Genomic DNA, 26,564 nt, shown 5'->3' on the forward strand with positions numbered 1-26,564 from the left:
GTGGAGTTAAGAAGTTGTAAATTTGTAAGGGGGGGGCGATTGCTTCCCTCCTACTTTTTCTTTTGAAAAGTCTTGTGTTTTTGCTTTTTTTTTGTAATGGCTGTATTTTGGGGGCTTTATAGGGTGTATTGATGTCTTTGATACTTTTTATGGCAATTGGGTGCCTGTTGTACAATTTAAGATGGGTTGTGTGAGGGGAGGGATGGGTGAATGTTGGAGAGGGCCTTTGGGCAGGAGTCGGCACTTTGGTGAGCAATGCTAGTCAACGGGAGTGCGATGGTGGGGGAGGAGTCTGTGATGGTTGATCAGTGTTGGGGGATGGAGGGGAGTTGGGGGGGAGGGAGGAGAAAGTGGGGTAGGGGAAGGGGGGAAGGTGAGAATGTGATGTGGCAGGTGTGGAGGATGAGTGTGGTCATGGGTGGGGTGGGGGGCCATCTTGAATGGGCTCGATTTAGAGTGGGAATGGGTGAGGTGGAGCCTAAGGCTTGTGATGGCGGACATTGGAGGGGGGTAAGCGTCCGGTGAGACTAGTGACATGGACTTTCCGTGGGCTGAATCACCCGTTCAAGAGGTCCCGGGTGTTCGCATACTGAAGAGTTTCAGAGCAGAGATGATTTTCTTGCAGGAGACGCATCTCCGGGTGAAAGATCAGATGAGGCTGAGGAAAGATGAGTGGGACATGTGTTTCAGTCAGGTTTGATTCAAAGTCAAGTGGGTGGCCATTTTGTTGAGCAAGAAAATGGGGTTTACGGGGGCCAGGGAGATATGGGACCCTGTGGGCGGGGAGGGGCGGGAGGAGGGGGAGGTATGTGATAGTGAGTGAGGTGTTCGAGGGGATGCCAGTGGTGTTGGTAAATGTGTATACACCTAATTGGGACGATGTTGATTTTGTAAAGAGGTTACTGAGAGCGATTCCGGACCTGGACTCTCACCAGTTGATCTTGGGGAGGGGCGGGCGATGGGAAGTTCAAGAATGGTGAAAGAGCTGGGAGGATTCATGGAAAGGATGGGGATGATGGATCCATGGAGGTTCAGGAACCCGGGAGGGAGTATTCCTTCTTCTCGCATGTGTATAGGGTGTATTCCAGGATTGATTTTTTTCGTGTTGAGCCGGAAGGTACTGATGGGGTCGGTAGGGGTGGAAAATGCAGGGATTGTGATCTCAGACCATGTGTCGCACTGGTTAAATGTGAGGCGTTGTTCGGGACAGGTGCAGAGGCCGGGTGGAGGCTGGACTTGGGACTTTTGGCTAATAAAGAGTTTGGTGGGAAGGTGAAAGTGGCAATTAAGAACTATATAGAGCTCAACCAGAATGGTGAGGTATCAGCAGCTGCGTTTTGGGAGACCGTGAAGGCAGTGGTCCGAGGGGAAATTATTTTGTTCAAGGCCCCTCGGGATAGGATGAGGAGGGAGGAGCATCGCTGGTTATTGGACAGATAGTTGAGGTAGACAGGAGATACTCGGCGGCCCCCACGAAGGAGCTGTTGGCAGAGAGGAAGAAGTTGCTGGGGCAGTTTGACCGGTTGACAATGGGTAGGGTGGTGGGGCAGCTGCAGAGGGTTAGGGTGGTGCAGTATGAGTATGGGGAGAAGGCGAGTCGTATGCTGTCCCACCAGTTGCAGCATCAGGCAGGGAAATTTTGCAGCTGAGGGCGGAGAAGGGGGAGGTCTTTGTAATGATATGTATAGTGGCAGTGTAGTAAAGGGTTAACATCTGAAACTATGAGTAAATCAAACACTAGATGGCGTTACTAATTCATTGTGTATAAGACAGCATCTCCAGGAATTCGGGGAGAAGCTGAAGAGAACATGATGAGAAGCTTAGGAGAACAGAGGGAGAATTGATTGTAGAGATATAGCACGAAGTCAAGTCATAGTGTAGTTTATTAGTTAGATAGAATATTGATTACTGTACTACAGATTCAGTATTATTAGTTTAGTATCTGTTACTCAGTAAAGTGTGCCAACCTAATCAAAGTTAGGGGTGTAAAATAAATTTGTTTTGATTCAAACTTCTTATTTTTATATCCTTTGTCAACACTTCATATCTGGCTATCTTGGAGGAAAAGGCAAGGAATATAATAGTCGTGTCAAATCTGGAGAGGATAAATGAGGTGTTGTAAGTTTTTTCTACGAGGGGTTGTACAGGGCTGAGCCGTTGGGGAGGCGGAGGATATGGGCCAGTTTTTGGATGGGTTGGAGTTCCCAGAGTGGAAGGAGGAGAGAGGCAGGCTTTGGAGGAGTCGTTGGGGTTAAGGGGGGTGGTGGAGTAGGATGCAGTCGGGGAAAGCCCTGGGACCAAACAGTTTTCCGGTGGAGTTTACAAGCAGTTTGTGACAGAGTTGGCCCCCCCCATCTGGTGGAAAAGGGGGAGTTGCCGGCTACGTCAGCGTAGACGTCGATTTTGTTGATACCAAAAAAGGGGATGGAACCAATGGAGTGTGGATCCTACAGGTCCATTTCATTGCTAAACATAGATGTGAAAGTCCTGCTGAAGGTGTTGACGTGTCAGTTGGAAGTGTGTATCCCGGAGGGGTTTCTGAGGACCTAATGGATTTTGTGAAGGGGAGGCAGATCTCTAGGAGGTTGCTGAATCTAATTATGAATTTGTCAGGGGGACGGGAGCCAGAGGTGATTGTCTCCATGGACGTGGAGAAGGCATTTGACTGGTAGAGTGGAAGTACCTGTTTGAAGTTCTGGGAAGGCTTGGATTTGGACCTAAATTTGTGGCGTGAGTTTGATTGTTGTATGCGTCCCCATCAATGAGAGGAGTTTGGAGTATTTTGGATTACAGAGAGCGACAAGACAGGGGTGCCTGCTGTCGCCGTTGTTATTTGTATTGGTGATCAAACCCTTGCCGACGCCCTATGGGCGTCGGCTGAGTGACAAGGGATTGTGAGCGGAGGTATGGAGAGATTTGGGGCTTTTTCCAACTATAAATTGAACGTAGGGAAGAGTGAGGTGTTCCCGTTAACGCGGCGGGGCAGGGGGGTGCAAATCTGGGGCGCTACCATTTAAGGTGGCAAGGGAACAGTTTAGGTATCTGGGGATTCAGTAACACTTGAATGGGCCTTCAAATTTGAGGCTCTACAGGACTCCACTTCCAACCTGAGCCAATCCACCCTGGAGCATCAACCCCCCTCTCTGCCTCTGTCTTTGTAGCAGAGCCCTCTTCACCCTCGGAACCTTCCCTGCCCACAATAATTCCAAGACCAGCGTGGAGAAAAATCAGGAGGGACTGAAAATTAAAAAGGAACCTTGGCAGCACATATATCTTTACCACCTGCACCCTCCCAGCCAATGTCAGGTGCAACATATCCCACCTTTTAAAGTCCCTTAACCTCTTCCACTCGCCCTATCATGTTCCACCTCACTCTTCCTTACGTTGCCATTATCCCAAGAAAGTATATGGGGATGCCAAGCAAACAATTTCACCACATACTTAGAGTTTCTCACTTCCCTATGGCTCCACCGCTGCCTCGCATGCCAGGGACCCGGGTTCAATTCAGACCTTGGGTGACTGTGTGCATGTCTCCCCTTGTCTGCATGAGTTTCCTCCGGGTGCTCTGGTTTCCTCCCACAGTCCAAATATGTGCAGCTTAGGTGGATTGGCCATACTAAATTGCCCCTTAGCGTCCAGGAATGTTAGGTTGCTGGTTACGGGGATAGGGCAGGAAAGTCGAAGGAGTATACCTAGATAGGGTGCTCTTTCAGAGGGTGGGTGCAGACTCGATGGGCCGAATGACGTCCTCTGCACTGTAGGTATTCTGTGAATTCCCCAGTGGCCTACTGAGGCTCTGCTGAGGGCTCTGGACATGCATGTGTTGATCACCGGGGACCTCAGAACCCCAAAAGGCATGGCTGGAGACTCTAGCATTTGAAACTTTCTCAGAGTGGTCTGGCCAGACTAATTTTCTGGCACTAGGACAGGTTTTAGCAAGTCAAACCCTCATAACCCTCATAAAGCAATGCCTTGATTTTAAAGTCCCTACGCTTTGTTTTCAAATCCCGCCACGGTCTTGCCTCTCCCTAATTCGTACCCTCCCCCACTCCTACAACCATGCAAAATCTTTGTCTTCCTCCAATTCTGGCCTCTTGTGTTTCAATGATTTTAATCGCTCCATCAAATATCTAAACCTTAAAGCTTTGAAATTCCCTTCCTAAACCTCCTTTTTTAAAAAATGTTTCTTAAAACTTTAAACTTTGACTCAGCTTTTGATCAACTATCCTGGCAACTCCCTGTGTGAATCAGTGTAAAATCTTGCTTGAAGCGCTCCTATGAATTACCCTCAGATGTTTTACTACATTAAAAGTCCTATAATAAATGGAAGTTTTTGTTGTTGAGGTAGGAGAGACGCTGATATGTGGTTGAAACTTATCTCTCCTTTCGTTTCAGGACACAATGACTACATGTGCCCCGCCACAAACCAATGCACTATCGACAAAAACAGGAGGAAGAGCTGTCAAGCCTGCAGACTGCGTAAATGCTATGAAGTGGGCATGATGAAAGGTGGTATGTAGTATTTGGCTTTTAGTTCTCATGCCATCTGTGTTCAGGTTGTAAAAGCAAAAATCTATTTGTTTAGAATCAATGTTTTCAACAGAAGCCGTGACAAGGACAAATGATATTGCTCCTGCTTATTTTCTAGATGATGCACTTTGAGGGGTAGCAGTAACCTCAGGTGACCTAATACCCCAAGCTGATATAATACACACAGCTCATTGAATATCAGCAGATCACTGTAGCTTAATTGATCCAATATGATTCACTATTGTCAAGTGATCCAATAATATATAGGTAATCCAATCACAACTCCAACCCCCAAGTGTTCCAACAACTCCAGATGATCTAGTACACCGAGATGGTCTCGATGTTTCCAGCGATCGAATATGCTTTGGTGATCTAATATACTTAAAGTAATCTATCATCCTCCTGTGATCCAATGCTGATCTACTGCAAAGACATTGAATGTGCCTAATACCACCAAAGTCATCTATTATACTTTGGGGGTCTGATATATGGATTGACCTAATGCACTTGAATCATCTGATACTCTAGGAAAATCCCCTGGAGATGGAAATGTATTGGGGAGTGGACCCAACCTATCTCACACCAATTTTAATTAATCTCAATCTTAATTGATCTCATACCCCAATTCATCTAGTATCCTTAAGGCAATCCGATGCATGCAGGTGATCCAATATGACCAGAAGATGTTTTTTTTTGGAGCTGATCTCATACATTCAGAGATAATATCCAAGGTCTTGTAACACGGATTATTTCATACTCTCCCCATGAACTATCATGTAGGGCGGGATGCTCTGGCCTTCCAGCAGCATGTTTCCTGTCAACGTGAGGCAATGTGTAGTTTGTTGGTGGCGGGATTCTCTGCTACTATTGCTGTCAATGAGAATTCCCATTGAAGACACCCCATGCCACCAGGAAACCCATGGTAGGTGGGTGGGTGGTTGGGGGGAGGGGGGGGGGGGGGACCAGAAATGATAATGGGAGGATGCTTTCCAACCTTCCAGTCATGTGGAGGAGAATTTGGTGGCTGGGGAGTGGTGTGCAAAATTGGAATGGGATGCGTCAGGTCTTCTTCCCTGGCTCATTCCCAACTCAGGCTTGCTTCACCAGCAGATTCCTGCTCATCCAAGGCAGGTAGCCAATCAGGATTGTGTGCACCTTTGAAGCATAGAATCGCTGCAGTGCAGTATGAGGCCATTTGGCTCATCGAGTCTGCACTGACCCTCTGAAAGAGGACTCTACCCAGGCTATTCCCTCATACCATCCCCGCAACCCTACCTAACCTGCACATGCCTGGACACTAAGGGGCAATTCAGCATGGCCAATCCACCTAACCTGCACATCTTTGGACTGTGGGAGGAAACCCACGCAGACGCGGCCAAAAAGCGCAAACTCCACACAGTCACCCAAGGCTGGAATTGAACCCGGCTCTCTGGTGCAAGTGCTAACCACTGTGCCACCCATCACGTCCCCTTACCTAAGAAAGGATATACTGGCCTTAGATGGAGCACTCCGAAGGTTCACAGGTTGCTTCCTCGGATAGCAGGATTGTCGTATGAAGAGAGATTGGGTTGACTGGGCGTGTATTCACTGGAGTTTTGAAGAATGTGTGCGGATCTCATTAAAACTCATAAAGCTCTGACAGGGCTGGATGCTGGGATGTTGTTTCCTCTGGGTGGGGGTGGAGTATTTAGAACAATGCATCACTGTCTCAGGTTTACGGAGTGGGCCATTTAAGACTGAGATGAGGAGAAACGTCTTCACTCAGGTTGGTGAACCTGTGGAATTCTCTATCACAGATGGCTGTGAAGTCCAAGTCACTGAATGCATTTAACAAAGAAATAGATAGATTTCTAGACACTGAATGTGTCAAGGGGTATGGGGAGAGAGTGGGAGTATGGTGTTGAGATAGGGGATCAGCCATAATCACATTGAATGGTGGAGCAGGCTGGAAGGGCTAGATGGTCTCCTCCTGCTCCTATTTTCTATGCTTCTGTGTTTATAAGATATTTAAAAGGTCAATTGACCATTAATTGTGCACAGCAATGAAATTTTACTAAAGGCAAGTGAGCCCCATGTTGTGTCAAGAGCTCAGTAACACAGTGGAGGCAGAAGGTTAAGGGGACATCAGAGGCTGTGTCCATGACACTGACATCGAGCTACAAGGCCGAAATGGGCACAGTCACAGCCAAAAGCATTCCTGTGGAGAAGTTCCCCTCCACGTTGATGGCTTTACCAGCTCTGGGACTTCCTTTTATATGAAATTTTGTGGAGCCCTTTCAAAGTTTTGAGACGCCCTCGTGTTGTCCATCTCCCTCAGCAACGCCCACCTCTCCCACTGGGGCTGCCAACCAGCCAGTCCTGCGGTCCCACCATTCCTCCCTACGCTCCCCTCCTCCCCCTCTGCCTCAGTTCTACGGTAAACACTGAGGCAGCCTGTTAATTGGCCATCTCCTGCAAGGTTGTGTCACCGACTGATCATCAAACACTACTGGGTTCGGGATTTGCGAATGGCTGAAAAATTTAAAGTGGAGAAAATCCTGGTCAGTAAGAGCACGATAAAGGGAGCGTGTCAAGGATTTTTAAAGGATACCATTAGTGCACTTGTTTTTTTTACAATTAGGAAAAAGAGGAGAAATGTGAAGGCCCTGAAAACTGATCATGTTAAAATTGTCAAGGAAATAGGTTAATAATGACTTTGCACTAGCATTTACAGTTCAGGAAGAGGTCAACATGCCAGACATCCCAAAATGGAATCAGGGATGGGGATTCAAAAAGATTAATGTAAGCAAAATAAGAGTAATGATGAAAATAATGGTCCTAAAGAGTGACAAGCCCCAGGGCCCAGTGGTTTAAAGTAAATAGGTGTAAAAACAACGCAGATGTCCTAAGAATATTGTTCCAATTCATAAACCTCTCTTTAGATTGGAAAGTTGCTTAGGCCACTTCACAAGAGAAGGAAACCAGAAAATTATCATAGAATCAAAGAACTTTTATGGTGCAGACGGAGGCCATTCGGCCCAATGTGTTTCTTTTCGTTAACCAAGTAAACTAAATTAACAAACTGGGATGAATTAAAAACGCAGTTCCTTAAGGGGATACTGCATCAAAACAAACAAGAATCTCAAAGGAAACCTAGAACACCAAAACAAAATGTGATTAAAGGGATGCACCCCAGTCCCCGCAATGCCCATCGGGCACTAAAGTCTTTGATGGTGCCAGCAGACAAAGGGATACCCGACAGCAAACATAGCCACAGAAGAGGGGCAAACAGTCAGGACAGATGACTCCCTCAACTGCTTGCTGCCCGGACTTATTAATGTAGCCCATTGTGTCTACACTGGTTATAGACCAGTTAGCCTAACAGCTATTGTCAGGAAATTATTAAAGTCTATAAATAAGGATCGAGCGACTCAACGGCGTGACAATTTTCTGATATGAGTGAGCTAGTATGGATCTGTAATTGGTAGTTCATGTCTGATGAAATTGATGAACGTTTGGAAGAGTAATGGCCAGGGGAGTAATGGCTGTGGGTGTTACTTATATAGACTTCTAGAAGACATTGAATGAATTCTCTCAAAAGAGACTATTGGCTGAAGTTGAAGCTCATGAACTGAAAGGAAATTATTGACCTGGTTAAGAAATTGGCTGAGTGGCAGGAGACAGAGAGTAGGGAAAATGAACAGGTACTCTAATGAGGGGTGATCTTATAGTGGGCTGTGAGGTAATGAGGGACATAGATAAGGTAGATAGTCAATGTTTTTTCCAAAAGGTAGGGGTGTCTAAAACTAGAGGGTGAGATAGGTTTAAGGCGAGATACAGAAGAGTCGAGAGGGCCAATTTTTCACACAGAGGGTGGTGAGTGCCTGGAATGAGCTGCCAGAGGCAGTAGTAGAGGTGAGTACAATTTTGGCTTTAAAAAGCATTTAGACAGTTATATGGGAAAGATGGCTATAGAGGGATATGAGCCAAATGCGGGCAATTGGGACTAGTTTAGTGGTAAAAACTGAGCGGCATGGACAAGTTGGACCGAAGGGCCTGTTTTCATGCTGTAAACCTCTATGGCTCTATGTGGCCAAAGTCATTCCACATTTCTTTTGAGATTGCAGCTATTCACTATGTTCATTAAGAACTTAGATGTTAAGATAGAAAGTTTACTGATGACACAAACAAAGTCATATAAGCAGTGTAGTTAGAAGCATAAAATTACAAAGAGGTATTAATAAATGATGTGAATGGGTAAAACTATGGCAAATGGATTTTGATGTAGGTAATGTGAGGTCATCCATTTTGGATCTAAAATGGATGGAAGGGGCTTCTTTCTAAATGGTGCAAATTCAGAAATAGTGGTGGTCATAACAGACTTGTGAGTCCGGGTACATAGATTGCTTAAATATCATAATCAGGTGCAGGACATAATCGGAAAGGCGAATGGAATGCTGCCCTTTATATCAACAGAATTAGAATACAAAGGGGTAGAAAAAGGTGTGCTTCAGTTCTACAAATCTCTGGTTAGACCACACCTGGAGTACTGTGATCAGTTCCGAGTACACCTTAGGATCAATAAGTTGGTACTGGAGAGGGTTGCAGCTTAGATTGCCAGAAGGATACCTGGATGATTAAATTGAATTATTACATATTTACAAATGATTACATAAACTGGGGTTGTATTCCCTGGAATTTAGAATGTTAAGGGATGATTTGTTTGATGTTTGTGAAATACTAAGTGGGGGTTGGCACAGCAGGTAAGGTAGATACAGATAAACTATTTCTGGCTAAGGCTGGCTAAGGGCCATAGCCCAAGTTTCAAACTTTCAGAAGTGAAAGTAGGAACCTCTGCTACATGCTTACACTGGTAGAAGCTTCGAACTCTTCCACAAAAGGCAATCGATGCAACTGAATTGCAACTCAATTGTTAATTTTAGAAACGTGAGATTGATTGATTTTTGTTAATCAACGGTGTTGAGGGATCTGAAGCAAAGGCTAAATAACTGCTAAGTCATGATCTCATTGAATGGTGGAACTGACTCGCAGGGCTAGATGGCTTCCCCTGTTTTCCCAGGTAATCCAATAGCATCAACACCACCCCTAACCCCCCCAAACTAAACAATGTCCCTCTGGCTGATCCAGGGCATGCGGTTAATACTGTACACCCAGTTGAGCCAGCACATTTGGTTTTCCAATACCTCCAGGTGATTCATGTACCGTCCGACTGTCCAATATTGCCAACTTGATTGAGTTTTATGATGAGCTACTGGAGTCGCTACTGGTTGATAAGGAGGTTGCAGGTGATGTGGTGTGTATATGAGCTTGCAAAGTGTGTTCGATAAAGTACCACACACAGCAAAGTTGAAAGGCCATGGAATAATAAGGACAGTGGCAGCACGGATACTGAATTGGCTAAAGGACAGGGAAAAGAGCAGTGGTGAACAGTTAATATTTTGGATTGAGGAAGGTATAGATTAGGGTTCAGAAGAAAGAACATGATACGTAGGATCAGGAGTTGACCATTCAGTCCCTCTAGTCTACTCCACCATTCAATATGAGCATGGCTGAACTCCACTTTCACGCCCACTCTCCACATCCCTTGATTTCCTGAGAGAGCAACCATCCATCTGCCTAGAACCTTGAATATACTCAACAATGGAGCGACCAGAACCCACTGGGGAAGAGATTTCCAAAGATTCACAACCCTCTGAGTGAAGAAATTTCTCCTCATCTCAGGCTTAAATCTCAGCCCTTTATCCTGAGACTGTCCTCCAGAGGTCCAAATTCCCCAACCGGGGTAAACAACCTCTTGTGCCTACCCTTGTCAAGCTCATGTTTCAATGAGATCATCTCTGTTTCTTCCATGTTGCAGACAATATAGGCCAGTTTATTCAGCAAAGGACAACTGCCTCATCCTAGGTACCAATCAGGTGAACCTTTGCTCTATTCTCCAATCCAAGTATATCCTTCCTTGGGAAGTCCGTTAGCTCAGTTGGCTGATGGCTGGTTCATGATGCAGAGTGATGGCAACAGTGTGGGTTCAATTCCCTATCTGTTTGAGGTTACCATGAAGGTCTGGCCTTCTCAACCTTGTCCCTCAATTGAGGTGTGATGATTCTCAGGTTAAATCACCACCAGTCAAGGCGGCACGGTGGCACAATGGTTAGCACTTCTGCCTCACGCCGCTGAGGTCCCGGGTTCGATCCTGGCCCCGGGTCACTGTCCATGTGGATTTTGCACATTCTCCCCATGTCTGCATGGGTCTCACTCCCGCAATCCAAAGATGTGCTGGGTAGGTGAATTGGCCACGCTAAATTGCCCCGTAATTGGAAAACAGAATTGGATACTCTGAATTCAAAATAATCACCACTAGTTGGACTTCCGGTGACGGGGATGTGCTAAGCAGTCGCACGTAAGGTGGATTTCCTCTGAATCACAAGAAAATAAGCACTTTTAATCAAAATCAGTCCACAAAACCCAGACTAAAACATCCCCACACTCTCAACAACACAAAGACAAACAGAACTGCCAGGAAGCAATAGCTCCAAAGGCCATAGACAAACTAAAAATTGCGGTAAAGGGGAGCGAGCGAGTCAACGGACTCATGAGGCAACGTGTCTATGGCCACTCCTGAGAGAGGAAGACCAGCGATCCAAAGAACAAAAAAACTCATCAGAATAGTCAACTGGAACATCTGGGGAATTTTTCTTTTAGGTATTTTTATTCAGCACATTATCAACAATTTTACAATACAAAAACAACAACAAGCAAAAAACCCCCAGTCCCCCTCCCCCACCAAACCCCCCACTCACCATCAACAGTTAGCAGTAACTTCACCTTCTCCAGAGCCACGCCGAGGCACAGGGTGGAGAAGCTGACCTCCCCCCTAACAAGACCCGCCTCTGAGCAATCAGCGAGGCGAAGGCTATAACATCTGTCCCTGTACCCGTCTGCAGCTCCGGCCGGTCCGACACCCGAATATGGCTCCTCGGGGACCGGGCTCCATGTCCACATGTAGAACCCCCAAGATGGTTCTGACACCGTCCTCCAAAACCTTTCCAACTTCGGGCAGGACCAAAACATGTGAACATGGGGCGCGATTATCCCATCCCATGGCAGAGTGTCCACGCCATCATAAACGGCGTCACGTTTTACGACGGCGTGAACGGGCCGCTGCCAGGAGTGATTCTGGTCCCTACAGGGAGCCAGCATGGCACTGGAGCGGTTCGCGCCACTCCATCTACCAATCCCAGCGCGAACTGTGCGCCACGGGATCCGCGCATGCGTAGTAGCGCCGGCACCAACGTGCGCATGTGCAGTGGCCTCCGTCAACGCGCAGGACTACAGGGCCAGCGTGTAGGAAATGAGGCCCCCAGCCAGAGAGGCCGGCCTGCCGATCGGTGGGCTCCGATCCCGGGCCAGGCCACATCGGAGGCCCCCCGTGGGTTCGGACCCCCCCTCGCCACAGGCCGCCACCCGACCCCTCAACGCAGAGGTCCCGCCGGCTCAGAGCAGGTTATAACGGCGCCGGCGAGACTCGGGGTTTTTACGGCCGCTCGGCCCATCTGGGCCAGAGAATCGTGGGAGGGCCGAGTGTAGCGGCCCGTGACTGGCGCCGAGTCAACCACGCCGGTGCAAATGGCGGCAATTCTCCGTTCTGCGGAGAATCGCGTGCCAGCGTCGGGGTGGCGTGTTCCAGTACCGGGGATTTTCCGGCCCGGCCCAGGGCTGGGAGAATCCCTCCCATGGTTCGCGGGGACCCTCCCCCCATCGCTCACAGACATCCTCCATCCCCTCGAACAGCTGGCTCATCCTTGCTTTTGTGAGGTGTGCCCTGTACACTACCTTCAGCTGTATCACCCCCAACCTCATGAAGACGAGGCATTCACCCTCCGCAGCACCTCGCACCACAATCCCTCCTCCAGTGCCATCCCCAGCTCTTCCTCTTCCTTCGATTTAACCCCCTCTATGGTCACCCCATCCTCCTCCAAACTCCTCCTGTAAATCCAACAATGAAGAGAAAGGCATGGTCGGGAAGTTCAGAAAGACTTTCCTCGTAAAGTCCAGCACCTACCTATACTGCCTGCCATACCCTCTGCAGTATCATCTCCTAATCCTGGTGACCTGTCCACCCTTCTGAAAAATGCCTCAGGCAAAAAGACCAGTAGGTATTAAAATAAAAACAGGAATCACGGCAAAACATTCATCTTTACTGCCTGCACCTCGGCCCGTCAGTGACAGAGTGAGATTGTCCCATCACAGCAAATCCGGCCAACACCCTCCTCACCAAACTAGTAAATTAAACTTCCAAAGCCCTGCCCAATCCCTGGCCATCTGCACACCAAATAGCTAAAATGAGACGCTACCAGGCAGAAAGGAGGCCCCAGCCAGAGGCCGGCCCGCCAATCGGTGGGCCCCGTACGGGGTTGGACTCCCCCGCCTTATCCCACACCCAAACTATCTCCCTCGCCACGACCTCCCTTCGGAGCTAACCGGCTAACACATGCCCTGCTTTCTCCCCATACTCAAAGACAGCTCCCCTCGCCTTTCTTAGCTGAGCACCGCTTTCCCTGTGGACAATAGGTCAAATCTCACCTGCAACTCCTTCCCCTCTTTGCCAGGAGCCCCGGGACCGTGTCCCCTACGTACCTCCCAGCCACCTCCAAAATCTCTTCTATCCTCTGTTGGCATCCTGAGTTGGCATTATTCTCTCTCCTCCCTATCCACCTTAGCCTTAAACGAGATCATCTCCTCCCTCATCACAGCCTTCAGACCTCGCAGACCACCGACTGCGAGACCTTCCCCATGCAATTGTACCCCACATACTCCTCAAGCACCTTCCCTATCTTGTCACAGAACACCGACCAGCTAATAACCCCACACCATTCTCTACTCCGGCCTCTGGGCTGTCCCTAGCTCCAAACCACATCTATCCAACACGGAGTGTGATCTGAAATCACAATTACCATGTACTCCAACCTCTTAACCCCAGCCAGCAGTGCCTTTCCCACCACAAAATAAATCAATCATCGAATACACCTTGTGCACCGGGGAGAAAAAGGAATACTCTCGATCCCTTAGATATAATAACTTCCACGGGACCGCTGCTCCCATCTCACGCTCTCCACACCGGCCCCTCCACCCACCACACTCCCATTCAGGGTTTTCTAAGTGGGGGTCGCGGGCGGGTGTCAGAAGGGTCGCGGAGGCAGGATCGAATTGCTGCTCGTTGCGCCCATCAGCCGCCAGTGCAGAGTTTCCCAACAGCAGCATTCAGAAGCCTGCAGGGAAAATCCTACCTAAAACGTCAATTCAGTCCCCTCCTTAAACAATTACAATGCGGACAGATTTGACAGTTAGGAATTCTAGCTTATTGCACTACATTCATGTTTATCAATTTTGCCCCTTTAATTATTTGAAAGAATTTCAGTGCACTGTAGTTGGTTTCGGGGACATAGGAGCTGATGGACATACATTTATCAGGACGATAATGCTGGAGTGAATGTAACTCGGGGAAGTGACCGTGTGTCAACCACTGTAGGTGAGAACAGAACGGGACTTCATAGCTTAAAATCTTTCCCAAATCTCTGCTCAGCATTTCTGTCTGGAAACGAGATAAAGCTGGACGCTGATAAGTGAACTCCTGGATCTTTGACAGTTCACACCTTCCTTATAACTTCCCACACCAACTCTTTCACAAACTACCCCTGATACCGGGCATAAAAGTCCAGAAACCAGAAACTCTAGCACGTGTCACCTCACATGCGACCTCCACCGACATGCCACCTAGAAGTCTATCAGAAATTCAGGGACTTAACGGCCCAGTGAAAAGATCTAGAGTCTTCGCCCACCTGAAAAGTATGAAAGCCGACATAGTCTTCCTCCAAGAGACACACCTGACGGAGAAGGACCGACTGCGGGTAAGAAAGCGATGGGTGAGATTGGCGTACCGTTCATGTTATGGGATCAGAGCTAGGAGGGTAGCCATACTACTCAGCAAGAGGACAACATTTACCCCGACGAGGACGGTTACAGACCCAGGGGGACGGTATGTCATGGTCAGCGGTGTCCTGGACAGGGCACTGGTGGTCCTGGTGAATGTTTACACACCCAACTGGGACGACACAGAATTTGTAAAGAAGACCATGGGGGAAATCCTCGAAATAGCCATGCACAGACTAAGCATGGGAGGGGACTTTAATTATACAGGACCTGCTGATGGAAAGGTCAGACCTCCAAAACAGGAAAAACGGCAAAATTGCTAGAGGACGAGGGACATTTATGGAGCAGATGGGGGTGGTGGACCCATGGAGGTTCATGCACCCAGGTGACAAGGAGTTCTCATTTTTTTCACAAGTACACAGGGTCTATACCCATATCGACTTCTTTGTATTGGGGAAATCGGTGTTACCAAGAGTAGGAATACTCAGCGATCATAATCTCTGATCATGCTCCACACCAAATGGACATGAGGTTGGAGAAGGGCCGTGCCCAAGGACCCACCGGAGGTTGGACACAGCCCTCCTGGCCGACAACGTCTTCTGCCAGAAAATATCACAGGCCATAGACGAGTACACAATTAACAATTCCCATTGTGGGAGGCGCTGATGGCTGTGATCAGAGGTGAAATCATCGCCTATAAGGCACGCAGGGACAGGAAAGATAGGGTGGATAGGCAACAACTGATTGACTCCATACTGGAGGTAGACAGACAATACCCCGAGGCCCCAGCCATAGAGCTTTTGGTGAAGAGGAAAAAGCTACAAATGGACTTTCACCTGCTATCCACCAGGAAAGCAGTGCATCAACTCCGCCACACACAAGGGGACCTGCTATGAACACGGAGAAAAAGCCAGCTGCCTGCGGGCTCACCAGCTGAGAAAGCAGGAAGCCACCAGGGATATAGTTCAGGTAAAGGACAGCAAAGGGGGACTGGTAGTCGAACCAAAAAAGGTGGTAGTATGCGAATTGAGGTGGATCAAGGCATTTTGGGTGAATGGAGTTGATATGTCTCATGGCGTGGCCTTAAATGGGGTGCTCATTCCAAGGGCCGGTGCCGACTCAATGGGCTGAATGGCCTCCTTCTGCACTGTAAATTCTATGATTCTATGACCTATCTCTCGAAGCACTTCATAATGATCAATGTCAAGGCCACCGGATGGTAGTGCTGTATACAATTGTAGGAAGACTTCCTTATTCTTGTACTTCAGTGCCCTTGTAGCAAAGGCCGACATGTCACTTGCCTCCCAAATTGTTTGCTGACGTTCTGTGTTACTTGCACAAGTACACTCATGTCTCCCTGAATATCAATGTTTAAAAGTTACATACCTTAAAAAAAATATTCTGCTTTTCTATTCTCACCTCATGCTTGCTTGCATTATACTCCACCCGGCACCTTGTTGCCCACTTGCTTAACCTGTTTATACCACTTTGCAGCCACTTTGTGGCCTCTTCACAACTTGCAATCCACCTAGTTTTGTGTCATCAGCAAATATAGATACATTACTCCCGGTCTTCTTGTCTTAAGCTGTTTAGCACAGGGCTAAATCGCTGGCTTTGAAAGCAGACCAAGCAGGCCAGCAGCACGGTTTGATTCCCGTAACAGGTGCCGGAATGTGGCGACTAGGGGCTTTTCACAGTAACTTCATTTGAAGCCTACTCGTGACAATAAGCGATTTTCATTTTTTTCATTTAAGTTCTAAATATAACTTAACTAATTTCACCTGAGGAAGGAGCAGTGCTCCGAAAGCTAGTGTTTGAAACAAACATGTTGGACTTTAACCTGGTGTTGTAAGACTTCTTACTGTTATAAATAAAGATTGTAAATAGCTGAGGTCCCATCACTGATCTTTGAAAAATTCAACTAGTTACAGCCTGCCAACTTGAAAATGCCCCATTTATTCCAGCGCTCTGCTTCCCATTTTATTTTTTAAAAAATATTTTTATTCTCCTTTTTCACATTTTATCCCAAATTTGCACCCAACAGTAAACAATAATCAGTAAAGAATGTAATGTCAATCCCCATATCAATAACAACGATCCCATCTTCCCACCAAACCCCAAACATTAGCCCGCATGTTAACATAAACAAATGACATAAAGGAATCAGGAATCACTCATAGTCACCATTAACACATACAGGCCCCCTCCTCCCAGCACCCCCCAGTGTTCGATGTGATCCAATTCTCGAAAGTGCACAATGAATAACTCCCATGAATTGTAGAACCCCTCCATCCCTCCCCTCAGTTCAAATTTGACCTTTTGAAGCGTCAAGAATTCCAGCAGATCCCCTCGCCACGCTAGGGCACAGGGTGGAGAGGTTGATCTCCATCCTAACAGGATCCGCCTTCGGGCGATCAATGAGGCGAAGGCCACAACATCTGCCTCCGCACCCGTTTCCAACCCTGGCTGATCTGACAGCCCCGAATATGGCCTCCTGAGGGCCCAGGTCCAGTTTCACGTGCACCACTTCAGAGATTTGCTTCCCATTTGTTAACCTAATCCTCCATCCTTGCTAATATCTAATCCCCAATTCCTGGAGACCTTGCTAATTAACTTTGTGGCACTTATTGAATGTGGTTTGGAACTCAGCCTTGAATATAGTCTATGATCCAGACTCCACTGCTCCCTGGGGAAAAGAATTCCAAAGACGAACAAACCCCGATAGCAGAAATTCCTACTCTTCTCCGTCTCAAATGTGAAGGAGGAGGTGGGTGAAATATTGGATGGGATAAACATCATGAAGGAAAAAATATTAAAGTGTATTAGATCACTGGGGTATTAACGGAGCATTGGATCACTTGGGAATATTAGGCCACCTAAATGTGTTGGATTATCTCAGGTATTCTATTAACTGAGTGTATTAGGCCTCCTGGTCTCTAATCTGTCAGGTCCTTTCCTTAGTTATCTTCTTGCTCTTTAAGTACTTCTAACCCATCCTTCAGTTTTCCTTTATTTCACATGCCAATATCTTTTTCATCCCCCCACCCCCTTTGCTTTCCTCATTAACCTTTTATTCTCCTTCCTTCATCTTTTTTTACTCCTTCAGGCATTCTGCACTATGGATTTCTTGGTATTTGATCTTCGTGCTTTTTTGCCTTATCCTACTCTCTATACTCTTTGGCATTTCGGGGAGGGGAGGTGGGGGGGGGGGGGGGGGGGTCTCAATTTCAGGGAACGGATTTTTTATGGGCCCTCCCTATCTTCCCTTAAATGCAGCTTGGACATGTAGCTTTTTCCAGCTCCACTTCTGCCAAATCACATCACATCTCAGGTTAGTAAAATTAGCCTTTTCCCAAACTGAAAACTTTTACTGTTGATCTATTTTTGTCCTTTACCATAACTGCCCTAAATCCAACTGAATTATGATCACTACCAGCCAAATACTTGCCTTCTAATATTCCTTCCACCTCCCTAGATTTATTCCCTCAATCTAATTTGAGAACGGCCTCTTCGTTGATTGGGCTTTCTGCACACTGGTTAAAAATGTTTTCCCCTAAGAAATCTGCACCCTCTGTACCTTTTTAAATTGAAATTATCCCAGTTAATCTTGGGGCAGTTGAAACCCCCTACCATTACTGCCCCTTTGTTTTTGCACTTTTCAACAATTTGTCCACACATTTGCTCTTCCATCTCCCTCTAACAGGTTGGAGGTCTAAGTCATACAACCAGTTCCTCACTTCAACTCATATGGCTTAATTTGATGCTCCTTTTAACGTACATCGCTTCTCACAACTGTGATTGTTTCTTTAAACAATACTGTGACCCTCCCCCGCTTCCCCCATTCCTTTTTATCTCCCCTTTCACTTTGTCTGTAAAGCCTGTAACCAGGAACGTTGAGATGCCATTCCAGTCCTTCTTTAAGCCATATGAGTTAAAGTGATAGCAATGAGATCACACTTCCAAACGCCTATTTGTTCGCTCAACTCACCTGCCTTATTCACTAGACATCTTTAACTGAATAATATACCACTGATCGATGAATAACGAACCACTTTGTTGTCTGTCTTATTTTCTTTTCTTTAATTCCTCACCCTTCCACATTCACTGTCTTGTTCCTGCCCTCCGTTTCCAGTTTTGCCTCTCTTCCTTCTGAGCCTTCTGAGCATTGAGTGTTTTGCTGGGCCAGTTCGGCAATTGAGAGTCAACCCCATTGCTGTGTGTCTGCAATGAGATATAGGCCAAACTGGGTTAGGGTGGCAGATCTTCTTCCCTAAAAGAACATTAATGAACAAGATGGATTTTTCTGGGAGCCTCATGGTCAACTTTAACAATACTTTGTTTTTGTTCTAGACTCATTTAATTAACTGAGCTCACTACTCTCAATAATTAGACTAGGACTCTAGGACTATAGGCGAAATAACCACTAAGCTAATATACCTGCTGTAAAATTCTATGGCTTCAGCTCAAGGTGAAAGTTAATCAGAGACATGGGCAACAGACCTCTGACATTCAAACGTCCTCTTTCAAATATTCAACAATTTGAGTTAGAAAATAATCTGCTCAGCTATGCAGCCTGTTACATAGATACATAGAACAGTACAGCACAGTACAGGCCCTTCATTCCACGATGTTGCGCCGACCATTTATCCTAATCTAAGTTCAACCTAACCTACACCCCTTCAATTTACTGCTGTCCATGTGCCTGTCCAAGAGTCGCTTAAATGTCCCAAATGACGACTTTGATAGCTCCTGCCTGTAATGGACTATTGGACCTTCCCCCCATTTTTCCCCGGATTTTATGGGATAAAGCAGTGAAGAGTGAGACAGTAAGGAGAAATCACCCTCTGGTGTATGGAGAATTGGACCAGAAGTGGCCGTGTGAGAGGACAAAGTCCTATAAGGGAGACGCAAGCAGAGCTGGCAGCACGGTAAGGGCCGCGGGGAGACGGCACAGCGGTCAACGGAGCAGCTGGTGAAGTTTATCGCGGATTGCTTTGCCAAGCTGAAGAAGGACACGCTGGACCCGATTAAAGCTTCGATTGACCAAGTGGTTCAGAATCGGGAAACCCACGGGAGAGTGATCCAGAAGGTGGAATAAAAGTTGTCCAAGCACGAGGAGTATATAACCATGCTGGAAAGCAAGGTGGGGATGATGAACGACCACCAGAAAAGAATGCAGGAGAAGCTGGAGGACCTGGAGAATAGGTCCAGGAGGCAGAATTTCAGAATTGTTGGCCTCCCTGAAGGCAGTGAGGGATCGGATGCAAGGGCCTATGTGATGGACATGTTGGAGAAGTTGATGGGGACTGGAGCGTTCCCTCGGCCCCTGGAATTGGACAGAACGTACAGAGCCCTCGTGAGGAAGCCCCGAGTGAACGAGTCGCCGAGGGCCATGGTGGTATGTTTTCACTGTTTCATGGACAAGGAACACCTTTTGCAGTGGGCCAAGAAAGAACAGAGCAGCAAGTGGGAGAACAGTGAGTTGCGCATTTATCAGGACCTGGGAGTGGATTTGGCCAAGAAGCGAGCTGGGTTCAATTGGGCAAAAACGACCCTCTTTAAGAAGGGGATGAAGTTCGGGATGCTGTACCCAGCCCGCCTGTCGGTCACACATGAGGAACGGGACTTCTACTTTGAAACACCAGACGAAGTATGGACCTTTATTAACGAAATGAAGCTGGAGGTGGATTAAAAGACACTTAAGCCTTGGAGAAGTACTGTGGCAGTGATTTGTGGTGCTGGATTGTATAAATTTAAGTAGCTCTCTGTGAAATAATGGTCTGTGTGGATGGTTAAAGGTTGCTTTGTCTTGCAGGGAGCTGGTTAGAGGGGGGGATGGGCTTTGAACTTGTTTCTGCTTTTTGGGTGACTATTTTTCTAAAGTGTCTGTTCCTTCACTGTTTTTTCTGATGTTTGTTTACTGGGGAATGTGATGCTTTTAAAATGTTTATTCATGTGGGGGGAGAGGGGAGAAAACAATAGGGAGACAGACTGCTTGGTGTCAGGGGCGGGAGGTACCAAGTCAGCATGTGTCAGCTGACATTCGGAAGTGCAGTGGGGGGTGAGCAGGTGTTAAGCTGGAGTTTGACTTGGAGGATTGGGTTTTTATGTTGTTGCTAGGGGGGAGGGAGGGGGGAGCTGCTTTGCTGACAGGGGAGGAACTGTTACTAGGGGACAAATGGGAGGTCAGGAACGGTGGCAGTCCGAGTGGGGACTGGAGGAAGAGGGGGGCGCGAGCTCGAGGCTGGCCTAAAAAGGGTGATGGCTAGTCGGCAGGGCAGGGGTTGGAAGCCCCCCGTCCAGGCTCATCACATAGATCATGAGAGGACTGAATGTGCCGGTCAACGAGTGGCATTCGAGGTAGGGAGAATCGTGTCAGGCAAGGGGAGTAGATACATAATGGTGAGTGGGAAGCTGGAGGGGGTGCGAGTGGTACTTATGCTCTGAATTGGGATGACGTGGAATTTATGAGGCGGGTTTTAGGTAAGATCCCAGACGTAGAGTCACATAACCTGATTATGGGAGGAGACTTCAACACAGTCATTGTTCCGGAATTGGACCGGTCAAAATCTAGGACAGGGAGGAGGCCTGCTGCGGCAAAGGAGTTGAAGGGTTTTATGGAACAGATGGGAGGAGTAGACCCATGGAGGTTTGCACGGCCGAGGACGAAGGAGTTTCCCTTTTTTTCACATGTCCTCAAGGTATACTCTCGCACGACTTTTTTGTTCAGAACAGGCCGCTAATACCGGGGGTGGTGGATACTGAGTACTCGACAATCGCAGTGCCGGATCATGCCCCACATTGGGTGGATCTATGGGTTAGTGTGCAGAGAGGTCAATGTCCGCTGTGGAGACTGGATGTTGGGTTGCTAGCGGGCAAAGCGATCTGTGGGCGGGTTAACAAGTCCATCCAGAACTACCTGGAAACAATGATATGGGGGAGGTCTCTGCAGCGACGGTCTGGGAAGCTTTGAAGGCAGCAGTCAGAGGGGAACTAATACGAGCCCACAGAGAAAAGGTGGAATGGGCTGAGAGGGATAGATTAATGGAGGAGATACTCCAGGTGGACAGGATATACATGGAGGCCCCGGACGCGGGGCTACTGAGGGAGCGGCGGAGGTGACAGGTGGAGTTTGGGCTGTTGACACAGGGAAAGCGGTGGAACAGTTGAGGAAGGCAAGGGGGGCGATTTATGAGTACAGGGAAAAGGCAAGCAGAATGTTGGCGCACCAGCTCAGGAAAAGAGAGGCGGCCAAGAAGATAGGACCCAGCCGGGGGGAGGGAGGAGGGGGGTTGGGTGGGGGGGGGGGGGGGGGGGGGGGGGGGGGGGCGGGGGGGGGGGACGGGAGGAGGATCCGGAGCAATGCGGGTCATACAGGCCGATTTCTCTACTGAATGTGGATGCCAAACTGCTGGCTAAGATACTGGCCACAAGGATAGAGGACAGTGTCCCGGGAATGATAGGGGAAGACCAGACGGGATTTGTAAAGGGCGGGCAACTCAAGGCCAATGTTCGAAGGCTTTTAAATGTCATTATGATGCCCTCATAGGGAGAGGAGGTGGAGGTGGTGGTTGCGATGGATGCAGAGAAGGCTTTTGATCGTGTGGAGTGGAATTACCTGTGGGAGGCGCTGGGAAGGTTTGGGTTTGGTGAGGGCTTTATTGACTGGGTGCGGTTGCTCTACCAGGCACCAGTAGTGAGTGTGTGTACGAACCAGCTGAGGTCGGGGCATTTTGAACTACACCGAGGGACGAGGCGAGGGAGCCCCCTCTCCCCGTTATTGTTTGCCCTGGCCATAGAGTCATTGGCCATGGCGTTAAGAACCTCCAGGAACTGGAAAGGGCTGGTTCGGGGGGGGGTGGGGGTGGGGTGGGGCTGGAGCACCGGGTCTCGCTCTACGCAGATGACCTGCTCTTGTACATTTCGGACCCGTTGGAGGGGATGGGCGAAGTATTACGAAACTTGGGGGAATTTGGCATTTTTTCCGGGTATAAATTGAACATGGGAAAAGCGAGATGTTTGCGATCCAGCAAGAGGACAGGAGAAGATACTGGGAGAGCTGCCGCTTAGAATGGTAGGGAAGAGCTTTCAATATCTGGGAATCCAAGTGGCCCGGAAATGGGAGATACCACACAAGTTAAACCTATCACGGTTGGTAGAACAAATGGAAGGGGACTTTAAGAGATGGGACATGCTCCCGTGTCACTGGCAGGGAGGGTACAGACTGTGATAATGACGGTCCTCCCCAGATTTCTGTTTGTTTTTCAGTGCCTCCCCAGCTTCATCCCTAAGGCCTTTTTCAAGCGGGTGAATAAGATTATTTTTGGTTTTGGGTGGGCGAGTAAAACCCCGCGAGTGAAGAAAGTGCTGGAGCGCAGTCGGGGGGAGGGTGGGTTGGCGCTGCTGAACTTCTGCAATTACTACTGGGCGGCTAATATAGCCATGATCAAGAATTGGATAGTGCGGGAGGGGTCGGCATGGGAGCGGTTGGAGGCGGCGCCATGTAAGGACACCAGTTTGGGAGCATTGGTAACGGCACCTCTGCCGTTCTCGCCGGCCCGATACTCCACAATTCCGGTGGTAGTGGCGGCTCTGAGGATCTGGGGGCAGTGGACGAGATATAAGAGAGTGGAGGGAGCATCGATTTGGACCCCGATTTATAACAACCACAGGTTTGTACCGGGTAGGCTAGATGGCGGGTTCCGGAGTTGGCAGAGGGCAGGAATTAGAAGGATGGGGGATCTATTTATAGATGGGAGCTTTCCCAGCTTGAAAGCTTTGGAGGATAAATTTGAATTGCCAGCAGGGAATGGTTTTAGGTATTTGCAGGTGTGCGACCTCCTGAGAAAACAGGTGCTGGCCTTTCCGCTGCTGCCGCCACGGGGGATACAGGATGGAGTAGTTTCTGGTACCTGGGTGGGAGAGGGGAAGGTATTGGATATTTACCAGGAGCTTTCGGAGGCGGAGGAAACTCCAGTGGAGGAGCTTAAGGACAAGTGGGAGGAGGAGTTAGGAGGGGAGATAGAGGCAGGTCTAATGGATGGATGCCCTAAGCAGGGTTAATCCCTCCTCATCGTGCAGCAGGCTTAGCCTGATACAATTTAAGGTAGTCCACCAGGCACACATGACAGTGGCTAGGATCAGCAAGTTCTTCAGGGTAGAGGATAGGTGTGCGAGGTGCGTGGGAAGCCCAGCAAATCATGTCCAAATGTTTTGGGCATGCCCGAATCTTAGTGGGTTTTGGCAGGGTTTTGCTATGGCAATGTCCACGGTGCTAAAACCATGGGTTGTGCCAAGTCCGGAGGTTGCGATCTTTGGAGTGTCGGACGTCCTGGCCGTTGCCTCCCTGGTAGCCCGGAGACGGATCTTATTAATATGGAGGGAATCGAAGCCCCGAGTGTAGAGACTTGGGTTAGTGACATGGCTGGTTTTCTCAATGTTAGGGTTCTCCCGGAGGTGGCAGCCGTTCGTCGACTTTCTCGGGGAAATTTTTTTTTTTAACAGACAATTTTATTGAGGTATTTTTGGCATTGTAAACAGTAACAATATGCATTAGTGTGCAGATACCAAGCACAAAAAACATAGTGCAAATAACAGTACCACTCTCGCAAATAGACCCGCCTATTTTTTCTCGGGGAAAATTAAAAATGTGTCAGTAGATGCAGTATTCCCACGGGCAGGTGGGGGGTGCGCGGATTGCTGTTGTATGGTTGAGGTGTGTGATGATTCGGCTGGGGGGGGGGAATTGTTTATTTTACCAGGTTGATGTCATTGTTTTTGTTACTGTTATAAAAATTTTCAAATACCTTAATAAAATATTATTTAAAAAGAAAAGTCCCAAATGACTCAGACTCCATCACCTGACAATGCATTCCATGCACCCACCACTCCCTGTGTAAAGAACCTACCTCTGATACCTCCAAGATACCTTTCTCCAATTACCTTAAAATTATGTCCCGTTGTGACAGCCATTTCTGCCCTGGGGAAAAGTCTCTGGCTGTCCACTCTATCCATGCCTCTCATCACCTTGTACACCTCTATCAAGTCACCTCTCTGCCTTCTTCCCTCCAGTAAGAAAAGCCCTAGCTCCCTCAACCTTTCTTCAGAAGCCATGCCCTCCAGTCCAGGCAGCATCCTGGTAAATCTCCTCTGCACCCTCTGCAAAGCATCCACATCCTTCCTATAATGGGGCGACCAGAACTGGACACACTGGGCAGGATTCTCCAATCCCACGGCAGAGTGCCCACGGCGTCGTAAACGCTATTGCGTTTTACTTCGGCGTGAACGGGCCGCTCCCACGTCTAATTCTGGCCCCCGATTCAAAATGCCAGGGCTACAGGGGTCGGCATGTAGGAAAGGAGGCCCCCAGCCAGAGAGGCTGGCCCGCCGAGCGGTGGGTCCCGATCGCGGGCCAGGCCACATCAGAGCACCCCCCCCCCCCCCCCCCCTCCCCGGGATCGGACCCTCCCCCCAAACAGGCTGCCACCCGACCCTTACACCCCGAGGTCCCACCAGCCCAGAGCAGGTTAGAATGGTGCCGGCGGACTCGGCTCTTTTCCTACAGCTGCTTGGCCCATTCGGGCCGGCGAATCGGTGGGCTGGCCGCGTAGAGTCGCCCGCGACCGGCGCCGCGCCAACCACCCCGGCGCTCATGGCGCCAATTCTCTGCACTGCGGAGAATCGCGTGCTGGCGTCGAGGCGGCATGGCCCGTTCCGGGGATTCTCCAGCCCGGCGCAGGGCTGGGGAGAATCCCGCCCAATATTCCAAGTGTGGTCTAACTCAGGTTTTATAAAGCTGCAGCAGAACCTCGTGGCTCTTAAACTCAATCCCCCTGTTAATGAAAGCCAACACACCTTATGCCTTCTGAACAACCCTATCAACCTGGGTGGCAACTTTCAGGGATCTATGTACGGGAACCCCACAATCCCTATGTTCCTCCACACTTCCAAGAATCCTGCCTTTAACCTTGTATTCAGCATTCAAATTCGACCTTCCAAAATGAATCACATCACATTTATCTAGGTTGAACTCAATCTGCCGCTTCTCAGCCCACCTCTGCATCCTTTCAATGTTCTGTTGTAACCTGCAACAGCCATCGACAATCTACAACTCCACCAACCTTCGTGTCATTGGCAAACTTACTACCCCACCCTTCCACTTCCTCATCCAAGACATTTATAAAAACCACAAAGAGCAGAGGTCCCAGAACAGATCCCTGCAGGACACCAGTGGTCACCGACTTCCAGGCGGAATACTTTCCATCCACTACCACTCGCTGTCTTCTTTATGCCAGCCAATTCTTTATTCAGACTGCTCAATTTCCCTGTATCCCATGCCCCCTAACCTTCTGAATGAACCTACCATGGGGAACCTTATCAAATGCCTTACTGAAATCCATATACACCATATGCACTGCCCAACCTTCATCAATGTGTCTTGTCACATCCTCAAAGAATTCAGTGAGGCTTGTGAGACATGACCTGCCCCTTACAAAGCCATGCTGACTATCTTTAATCAAACTATGTTTTTCTAAATAATCATAAATCCTATCTCTCAGAATCCTTTCCAATATTTTGCTCACTACAGACGTAAGACTGACTGATCTGTAATTCCCAAGGATTTCCCTATTCCCTTTCTTGAACAGGGAAACAACATTCGCCTCCCTCCAATCATCCGGTACTACTCCAGTGGAGAGTGAGGACCAAAGATCATCGCCAGCGGCGCAACAATCTCCTCCTTCGCTTCCCGTAGTAACCTTGAGTATATCCATCAGGCCCAGGGGACTTATCTATCCTGATGCTTTTCACAATTTCCAGCACATCCTCCTTCTTAATATCAACCTGTTTGAGTCTATTAACCTGGTTCACGCTGTTCTCATGAGCAACAAGGTCCCTCTCTCTATGAATACTGATGCAAAATATTCATTTAAGTGCCCCCCCACCTCCTCAGACTCTGGACTCAAGTTCCCTCCACTATCCCTGATCGGCCCTACTCTCTCTCTGATCATCCTCTTATTTCTCACAGAAGTGTAGAATGCCTTGGGGGTTTCCCTAATCCTTCCCGCTGGTGCTTTTTCATTCCCCCTTCTAGCTCTCCTGCATAGAAG

At 48.3% G+C, this 26,564-nt stretch overlaps 1 protein-coding gene across 4 annotated transcripts in view; it reads left to right on the plus strand.

Moving 5' to 3' along the window:
- Nucleotides 1-26,564, plus strand: part of esr1 (estrogen receptor 1) — a 447,574-nt gene that overhangs the window by 128,077 nt on the left and 292,933 nt on the right. For 3 of the 4 annotated variants that reach the window (XM_038805682.1, XM_038805662.1, XM_038805690.1), the window contains one exon: nt 4,396-4,512. In XM_038805682.1, the coding sequence (XP_038661610.1) occupies nt 4,396-4,512 (117 nt within the window). The remainder of the gene's footprint in view (nt 1-4,395; nt 4,513-26,564) is intronic. The other variant, XM_038805671.1, reaches the window with a different exon arrangement.

This window comes from Scyliorhinus canicula, chromosome 1, assembly GCF_902713615.1.
Source record: "Scyliorhinus canicula chromosome 1, sScyCan1.1, whole genome shotgun sequence".
Taxonomy (NCBI): domain Eukaryota; kingdom Metazoa; phylum Chordata; class Chondrichthyes; order Carcharhiniformes; family Scyliorhinidae; genus Scyliorhinus; species Scyliorhinus canicula.